The sequence below is a fragment of the Carassius gibelio genome, chromosome A22 (assembly GCF_023724105.1).
Source record: "Carassius gibelio isolate Cgi1373 ecotype wild population from Czech Republic chromosome A22, carGib1.2-hapl.c, whole genome shotgun sequence".
NCBI lineage: Eukaryota > Metazoa > Chordata > Actinopteri > Cypriniformes > Cyprinidae > Carassius > Carassius gibelio.
In genome coordinates, this window is record NC_068392.1 from 1,657,693 (window position 1) to 1,667,649 (window position 9,957).

The following is a 9,957-nucleotide window of genomic DNA, read 5'->3' on the forward strand; positions in this document are numbered from 1 at the left end:
GTTTTACATTTGTCAAAATAAAAAGGTATTTCAAAATCACATAGATTAAACTATAATATGAATCTATAATACCTAAAAAAAAAAATTATTATATATATTTGGAGCTGATCTCACATCATGTAGATTTGGGACTGGATTTCTCAAACAAACACAGTCTGGAGTTTCAGCCTATTTTGTTTTTCTTTTCTTTTCTAGTTAATCTGAAACCAGGACATGGATTGAGCACAGATCAAACATTTGCTCAGTTAGGGTAAAGTGTTGCTGGTCCAGTATCTCCAGCACTAGAGCTGATATCAGTCTGTGGCGGTCGGGTGGTGTTTCTCCACCCATCTGAGCTCCTCCTTCAAGGTGAGTTCAGTCAGACTTTGGCCCCAGGAGCGGCTCCTGCTCCTCTCTCTGTCACACTATGAACTAACACAGAGAAACCTCAGAAGATCTCAAGATTCAGAACTGAGGAAGCTCTTCAACATCTCGTCTGATCTCTCGGTGAGTGTTTTCAGTGTTTAGATGAGCTCCAGGGGTTTGGATCTCCTCAGACAGCTCAATGGGACGCTGAGGTCACATCTGATCCGCTTCTGCTTGCTCTCTGCTTTGATTTACGGCTGGTTTGGTCTTCATCGAATGGTAGATGGGGACTCTTGGTGTGTTTGCGATTGAAAGGCTGAGGTTTTGTCCTGTGGTTCTGGAGAACCTCTGGCTGTTGTGTAATGTTCCAGTGGTGACGGAGGTCAGATTGCAGCGATTGTGGTTTATGAGCTCATAAACATGGCCAGATCGTCCGCTATTGTGATGAACATGAGTCATTGTTGACTTTAAATGAGAAAACCGAGTACACAAGAGTCCTCGATTCCATGTTTTACCATTCAAATACTGTGGTTTTCTTCAAGTATTTCAAACAATACTATGGTACTTTTTAAAGATATGATAATACCATGGTCGTCTTCTACCTCACACAGCCAAATCTCTTACCTAAGGTCCTTGGAAATACTATATTTTTGAAGGACCTTGTATTTTGAAGTACCTTAACAGTGAACTGAAATACCATGTTTTTACTCTGAAAAAATGGTTGAAAACCATTATATTGTGTACAATCCAGTACCATGAGAAATAGTATGGTATATGAACAAAATTGTACCTAAAGATGCCATGACACTTCACCATGACACAGTGAGGTCTGACAAACTTATACTATGGTATTTTGAAAATTGAAAAAAATTTAGTGTGTGTGTATATATATATATATATATATATATATATATATATATATATATATATATATATATATATATATATATATATATATATATAACCATGTTTAAATGTAGCTATAAACTTTGTTACATTTAAAAATGGTTAATAATTTTTATTTTTATTTTGACGTAACATCTAAATATTACATTTGGTCTATATTACACACATTATATCTAAGAATTGTAATGTGTAATATTTAGGTGTAATTATAAATATTCTAATTAATATTAATAACGTCACAAAAATGTTACATTAAGCTGTTTTTACATAATTACAATTATGTATAATTGATTTAATATGTAATTTAAATATTACACTTCATCTAAAGTAAACATGCCATTGTACAACCACTTATGAAAAATAATAACTTGGATCATTCCAATTTGTCTAATTTTAGACCTATATCTAAACTCCCCTTTTTATCGAAAGTCTTGGAGAGAGTTGTTTTTAATCAAATTCAGTCATTTATCAATGAATTTAGTATTGATGAAAATTTTCAGTCTGGTTTTAAGCCCTGTCACAGTACAGAAACTGCTCTTTTAAGAGTTTCTAATGATCTTCTTTTAACTGTGGACTCTGGTAACTCTGCGGCCTTTGATACGGTCAACCGCTCTATTCTTTTATCTAGACTTGAACACTGTGTCGGCATTAAGGGCATAGCCCTTAAGTGGTTTCAATCATATTTGACAGACCGAAGTTTTTCTGTTCACCTTGGTGAATTTTCGTCATCTGCCCAACCTCTTTTTGCGGCGTCCCTCAAGGGTCAGTATTGGGCCCTATGTTGTTTTCTATGTATATGCTGCCCTTGGGGTATATTTTTACAAATCACAATATCACTTTTCACTGTTATGCAGATGATGTACAGATTTGCCTGTCAAAACTAATGACAAAGCTTTGTTTCTGTTAGTACTGAATTGCCTGAAAGATTTAAAAAATATGGTTGGATCAGATCTTTTTTTGTCTTGATGAAAATAATACTGAGATTGTTGTGTTTGGTCGTCCTGGGGATTTAAGTGCTTGTGTAGATGCACTTGGTAATTTAGGTTTATATGTTTGTCCATTTACCAAGAATCTCTGTGTGATTTTTGACAGTGCTTTTAAATTTGAAAAACAGATTAGTTCTGTTGTAAAAGCCAGTTTCTTTCAACTAAGACTGTTGGCTAAAGTCAAGCCCTACCTGCCACATAAGGAGTTTGAAAGTGTAATTCATGCTTTTATAACATATAGACTAGACTACTGAAACTCTTTATATGTATGTCTGGATAAGTAATCTCTTCAACGCTTACATTAGTCCAAAATACATCAGCTCGGCTTTTGACTGGGAATAAAAAGTATGAGCACATTACCCCTGTCCTAACTTCACTACAGTGGTTTCCTGTCCACTTCAGGATTGATTTCAAGATTTTATTGTTTGTTTTTAAGATTTTAAATGGGTTGGCGCCTGCGTATTTATCAGAGCTTTTACATGTCCATGCTCCCATTAAAGCACTGAGGTCATCCAGTCAGGTGCTCCTCAATGTACAGAGAGCTAGGTTGAAAAATAAAGGTGACCGAGCTTTTTCAGTGGTGGCACCTAATTTGTGGAATAGTTTACCTGTACATATAAGAACTGCTCAGACTGTTGGAATTTTTAAGTCATTTCTTAAGACACACTTGTATTCCTTGGCTTTTATATTGAGCTGAGCTGTGACATTGTGATGTTTTTACTGTATTTGTCTAGACATTGTTAAGCACTTTGGTCAACCATGGTTGTTTTTAAATGTGCTATAACAATAAATTGAACTGAACTGAACTATAGTATTTTAAGTTATAGTAATATATAGATACATGTTTATTATATAAAAAGTACATATTACATACATTTGTATATTGATTTATTTAAGGAAATATCAAAGTATTACTTTTCATCTGTAGTAATTTAATTCAGTATAAGATAATAGTTTGATATATAATTCAAATAGTAAATGTATATCAATATGATGTATAACTGAAGCATATGAATGAATGCACACACACACACACACATATGCTCATGTGTTTGTGTGGTGGTGTGTTGATGCTGTAGTGTTGTGTTCAGGTGCTGTGGTCATGCTGGGGGGTTCGAGTCCGTTCGGCTGGTCCAGCAGTGACACTGAACCGTTTCGCTCCAGGTGAGGACCGCTTCTGATTCCTGTGTATCATGACATCTCTCACACGAGTCTGACCAGTGTGTTTTCCCACAGTGTGTCGGCGATGGACGGCGTGTCCTCGGATCTGTCGGGTCTATCCAGACCCAGCGCTAAATCAATATACCGTGAGTAGTGATACACTGCTGCTTCTTTACTCAACTCTGTTACTGAGACTCGGACTGAAATCGCTTCTGGATGAGCACTCGCTGTTCACATTCACTTTTTTGGATTTGGGGATCACAAAATATTGTCCAAAAATATATTCTTAACCCAGTCCCTACCCATAATTTATTCCTAAAATCAGAGGGAAATGATAGCTGATTAACAAGGGAGTATATTATATACCCTGTTTGCAAGCCTAAAACAGATATTTCCTGAAAAGTTATATCTCAATTCTGATTGGTTGATTGGAATGTTGTAACAAGGATCAAGAATGATTTTGATCCAGGAACATGTTGTACTTGGCAAAATCACGCTCGCCTTAGTGTGTTATGTGTATAACAGATTAAAGAGATGGGATTTAAACTACAAGAGTGTGTCTGCCTCCAGAACAATGTGAGGTAGGTTATTCCAGAGTTAAAATGAAAAAGGATAAAAAGGAATAAATAGGATAAAAAGGAAAGGGATCTGCCGCCCGCAGTTGATTTTGATATATGTTAGAGTTTTGAGAACACAGCGGACATGTATAACCATCACCCAATAAAGCTTTACAATAATCTAACCTGATGTCATAAACACATCGATTAACAAGATGAAAAAATGCAGTTTTACAAATGCTAGAAACGTGGCTTTCTAAGGAAAGATTGCGATCAAATAGCACACATAGGTTCCTAACTGATGACGAAGAAATGACAGAGCAACCATCAAGTCTTAGACAGTGTTCTAGGTTATTACATGCATAGTTTTAGGTCCTATAATTAGCACCTCTGTTTTTTTTTTCAGAATTGAGCAGTAAAAAATTACTCCTCATACAGGTTTTTATATCGACTATGCTTTCCATTAATTTTTCAAATTGGTATGTTTCGCTGGGCCACAAAGAACTATAGAGCTGAGTATCATCAGCATAACAGTGAAAGCTAACACTGTGTTTCCTGATGATATCTCCCAAGGGTAACATGTAAAGCGTGAAAAGTAACGCTCCTAGAACTGAGCCTTGAGGTACTCCATACTGCACTTGATGGTATCTCTTCATTTAATCCTTTATTGTTTTTGTGCATTATTGTGTGTTTGTAAAAATATAATTGTAGTGTCATTTGCATCTGTTTCTGTGTTGTTGTTTTTTTTTATCATCAGGAAGGAGATATGAAATATCATTAACCTGATATATAATATCAGTGAAATGAGCTCAGTGATATAGTCAACATGTGTGTGTTTTCCATAGATCAGAGGAAGGAATATGCCGACTCCATCAACAGACAGATGCATCAGTTCCAGCACAGAGTGGAGGTGAGGATGACTAACTCTTCTTCTTCATCCTCCTCCTCCTCATCTGAGCTCTGATGTGTGACTCTGTGCTCCACAGCATCTGTTCACCTGTGAGCTGGACGGCCAGCAGCTGTGTGACGTGAACGACTGTCTGGAGCGGCTGAAGTATCTGGATGCTACGGGTCGTGTGTGGGGTCAGGACGTCCTGCTGGAGGTGCGGGATGGAGCGCTGCTGCTCGCCGACATCGAGACCAAGGTCAGGATAAACATCATGCTAGAAACATGCTAGCGACAAGCTAGTAACATGCTAATCATTCTAGAAACATGCTAGCGACAGGGTAGTAGGTTGCTAATCATGCTAGAAACGTTAAAATGCTAGTAACTTGGTAATCATGGTATCAACATTATAGTAACATGCTAATCATTCTAGAAATATGTTATCAACATTTTTGCTAGAAACATGCTAGCGACATGCAAGTAAAATGCTAATCATTCTAGGAACATGCTAGTGACATGCTACTAGCTTGCTAATCATGCTAGCAACATGCTAGTAACATGTTACTCATGTTAGAAACATGCTAGCGACATGCCAGTTACTTGCTAATCATTCTAGAAACATGCTAGTAACTTGTTAATCATTCTCGAAACATGCTAGTGACATGCTAGTTATTTGCTAATCATGCTAAAAAACATGCTAGCAAAATGCTATCAACTTGGTAATCATGTTAACAACAAAATAGTAACATGTCAATCATTCTAGAAACATGTTAGTAACATGCTAGTAACTGGTTGATCTTGCTTGAAACATGCTAGCAACATTAGTAATTAGTATCTTACTAATCATGCTAATGATGTTAGCAACATGCTAGTTGTTTGCAAATCATGCTATCTACATTCTAGTCACTTGCTACATTATTAAGCTATGGTAGATGATCATCTTTCTCACTGTGTGGTGGTTGTTGATGTTGTGTGTTCAGGAGATGCTGGAGTCGTGGCCTCTGAGCAGTGTTCTGGATCTGAAAGCCGTTCTAGACGAGAGAGTCTATGACTCTCTGCTGATAGTCTCCATTCAGAAACATGGCAGTCGTGCCGTCAGTGTCTTCCTGTTCCAGAGCGAGTCTCTCAGGGTGAGTTCATGATTCGAACAGGTCCAGAATCTCAGTGCTTCTTGCAATAAACCTCTTCTGTTGTTTCTTCAGGCCGATTATCTGAAGAAAGAGCTGGAGCAGCTCCTGCAGAACAAGAGAGATGATCCCAGACTGTCGATCTACAGGTCAGAGTCATATCTCCTCAATAATGATCGACGAATGTCATGCTGATGTGATTTGTGATTTAATTCTGCAGTAAAGTCAATGGAGGAAACATCACACAGAGAAACTCGCGAATAGTGTCTCCTCCACCTCAGCCGCTCCAACAGAAACCTCCCGAGCCCTGGGCCGCTCCGGATTACGGTGAGACGACCGACAAACATCCAACGTATTTCCAAGAGAAACGGTATTTAATGAGGAGATATGTACTTCTCCTATCTGAAACCAGTTGTTTGTCTGTGGTGTCCAGATGAGAGTCCGGTCCAGACTCATCTCACCTCCAGAAATAACTCCACCTACACAAAGGTATTGACTCCGCCCCCTCGAGCAGAAGAACCGCCCATCAGACCGGACCCGCCCCCTCAACGGCCGTACACAGAGAGGGAGAGGAACGTGGTGAGTGTTTATGACTGATAACACAGTGCTGACCTACAGATAAGATATTTACCAATTTGTCTGTCTGCAGGACATCCTGAATCACCTCATCAATGACATCGAAGCCTTCGCAGACCGAGTGACGGCCGTCGCGCCCAAGATGGACAAGAAGAAGAAGAAGAAGAAGAAGCGTAAGGGTGAGCACGAGGACTGGTGTGAATGCATGAGATGAGTCGACTGAGGATGTGTTGATGTGTTTGTGTCTGTTTGCTGTAGCTGTGAAGGGAATGCCATCAGAGGAACAGTTCTCCATCTGTCTGAGGAAAATCAAGATGGCCTTTAACCTGCTGGTGCGTCAGATTCATTTGATATCATATACTATACTGTGAAAACTTATCTCTGTGTATTAAATAAGCATAAAATATGCAACATTTGTTATTGATATTATAGATATTAAAATGCTTTAAAACTAATAATAAGGTCAAATCTCCTCAGGCTAACCTGAAGGGGAAGATTGACAATCCCAGCGCCGCTGAACTCACTCACTGTCTGTTCTCCATACTGGAGCTGGTAAGACACGGCTGTGTGTGTGTGTGTGTGTGTGTGTGTGTGTGTGTTTTACTGTGTTGTTGATCTGACGCTTGTGTGTGTGTGTGTGTAGGTTGTGTTTCACTGTGACGAGGATCTCCCTCCTTCTATCGTGGCTCCTCTCTTTGAGCCGGAGTGTGTGGTGTTTCTGAGCGAGGAGGCGACGCCGGAGGAGGATCATCTGTGGCAGTCACTGGGAGACGCCTGGAACATTCCCAGGTAAAACACACACACACAGAGACACACACACACACACACACACACAGACGATTTAGACGTGTGGTTTTGACACTGTGTGAAGCACTAAGTGGCCGGAGGATGATGATGACATTCCCACCTTCACGCCGGTGTTTGACGATGGATGGGAGCCGGCAGAAGTCAGAGACCCAGAGCCGGGCTTCATGAACACAAGCAAACGAGAGCCGGGGCAGTCAACCATGACACCACAAATGGTACGAAGACACACTGAACACACACTCACATGATCAGCCTGTCATTTAACCGCTCTAACACTCTCTGTTTGTGTGTGTAGAGCAACAGACTGCCGCCGGAGCCTGAGGACAGGTACTGATACATGCGTGTGAACACATAAGACACACGTGAGAAGTGAGCGAGTGTGTGACACTGTGTGTGTGTGTGTGTGTGTGCAGTTCAGATGAGTTACCGGCGAGCTTCATGACAGCCATGTTTGATTTCTCAGCACGAAACCCTCGAGAGCTTTCTGTCAGTAAAGGAGAACAGCTACAGGTGAGACACACAACCCACACACATCAGATCTGATATAGGAGTGTGCTACTGACCACACGTGTGTGTGTGTGTGTGTGTGTGTGTGTAGCTGTTGGACATGTCTAAGCAGTGGTGGAAGGTGAAGAATGAAAGAGGGCAGATCGGTTACGTCCCAAACAACATGCTTCAGTCTCCGCAGCAGCAAGACAAAGCTGTACGTATATCACACACACGTTCACCTGTACATCTGAGGTGTTCACAATCACGAGCTTCACCTCCTGACCCTCAGGAGACCCCGTCTGCACCCACACTCACCCGAAAATCAAGACCCGAGGAGGTCCGGGCCTGGCTGGAGCACAAGGGATTCAGCAAAATGTGAGCAGAACCATTCTATGCACGGCTTATTATTAAAAATACATAAATATGGGCTATACGTATGCAAAATAACCTCATTGTGTGTATTTCATTAATTCAGATCTGCATTGTTAATTTTGCATAAAAATGTTGCATTTGTCAGTATGTGTGACTTATGCATCGTTTACAGAAAAATGTTATTATTATTAAAGACTGAATTATCATCATCATAATTATAGTTATTATAATTAATGAAATGCATTATGTATGCAAAACAACATTTTCTTTTCCTTATTTAGCATGTTTATTTCAGAGACCTAATTTTTGTGTTTATAGTTAATTTGTAAATAATATTAAAATACAGTGTGTATAATAATACTATTATTACTGTTACTGTATATTATGTTTTTTTATATATTAATATTGTTTTATAATTAAATTAAATGCAAATAGTGTTTTATGCATCATTTAAAAGAAGCTTTGTAGGAAAATATTTAATTACTGCGTGAAGTAACATAATTATATACTTACACATTTTATTTTTAGTATATCAATATTACTGTTTAACTTTACCTGTTTTTTCATATATTGATATATTTAGTTTTTAATTAAAAATAAAACTTTCAGTTTGTTTTAGATTTAAATTTATAATTTTTTATTATATCATGTACATTTCTGTATTTTTTCTGTCATGTTCGTTAAAGTTTCTCTTTCATCACAAATTGCTTTATTATAAAACCCGACGTCCATCAATCGAAAATTGTTAAAATATATAATAAACTAGTTTTATTGTATATATAATTAAATATAAAATATAAAATTGCAACATGCAAAAATGTCATTGTATTTGTTTATGGTTTTTATTTGTTAGTTTCACTTTTTCAAGTGATCAAATAATCGTGACTAATATGTTGGTTCAAGGTGTTTTGGTTGTTAGCATGCTCTGTGTAAAGACTCTGTATGTAAAGTATGTTCTTCTGTGTGTTGGTCAGTACGGTGCGGTGTTTAGGAGGCGTCAGCGGCTCGATGCTGCTGGGAATGACTCGCGATGAGCTCAAGACCGTCTGTCCAGAAGAGGGAGGACGCGTCTTCTACCAGCTGCAGAACGTCAAATCAGCCCTTGCGGTGAGTATGACATCATCACCGCATCATCATCACAAACGCATGATGTCACACTGACCTCATCTTCACTCTCTCCAGATGGCCAGTGACGTGAGACAAATGATCTGAGCCACAAACAGATGCTGAAGAAAATGATGCTAAATCACAAAATCTGTACGTTATTTCTGCATCCCGGATCCATTTGGACAGAAGAATCTGTTAGTAATAAAACAGTCAAAACTTCAACTAAAACTATATTGTATTAGATCAGCAACTTGAGTGAACGTGAACCAATTTCACCATATTATTCCTGCATTGATTTAATTATTAATTAAAAAAATTAAGAAATTCTTTGAAATTTATATTTCAAATATTTATATTTTTGTCAATATTAATGAAAATTTGTATTTGAATATATCATTGTATGAAATTTATGAGAGCATATAATCTGAGAATTATCAGTATTAACCCAATGAAAAGAATGGAATTTAATTAAATTCATAACTCATGATTGCTCATAAACAGTCCATATTTATAAAACCTACATATTTATTTCTGACAAAGCAACATAAATATTCCAAATAAATTCATTTTACTTGCATATTTAAAAAAAATTGTTTTTCATGCTGCAATGTTTTTTTTTTTTTTATACAAGTACATAC

General features: G+C 38.0%; 1 protein-coding gene across 1 annotated transcript; it reads left to right on the forward strand.

The window, feature by feature from the left end:
- The first annotated feature begins 306 nt into the window (after nt 1-306).
- Nucleotides 307-9,426, forward strand: eps8l3a (EPS8-like 3a). The gene is made up of 20 exons (XM_052538624.1): nt 307-486; nt 3,329-3,401; nt 3,474-3,544; nt 4,801-4,865; nt 4,942-5,100; nt 5,822-5,971; nt 6,044-6,117; nt 6,189-6,295; nt 6,402-6,547; nt 6,618-6,723; nt 6,803-6,876; nt 7,022-7,096; nt 7,188-7,333; nt 7,416-7,566; nt 7,647-7,678; nt 7,765-7,861; nt 7,950-8,054; nt 8,130-8,215; nt 9,187-9,319; nt 9,395-9,426. The coding sequence occupies exons 2-20, from the start codon at nt 3,340-3,342 to the stop codon at nt 9,422-9,424; spliced, it is 1,869 nt and encodes a 622-aa protein (XP_052394584.1). The 5' UTR covers nt 307-486; nt 3,329-3,339; the 3' UTR covers nt 9,425-9,426.
- Nucleotides 9,427-9,957: the final 531 nt, after the last annotated feature.

Coding starts and splice junctions, on each gene's coding strand:
- eps8l3a (XM_052538624.1), top strand. CDS start 3,340: ATGCTGGGGGGTTCGAGTCCGTTCGGCTGGTCCAGCAGTGACACTGAA. Junction 3,402..3,473: donor ACTGAACCGTTTCGCTCCAG/GTGAGGACCGCT, acceptor GTTTTCCCACAG/TGTGTCGGCGATGGACGGCG. Junction 7,097..7,187: donor TGTTCTCCATACTGGAGCTG/GTAAGACACGGC, acceptor GTGTGTGTGTAG/GTTGTGTTTCACTGTGACGA.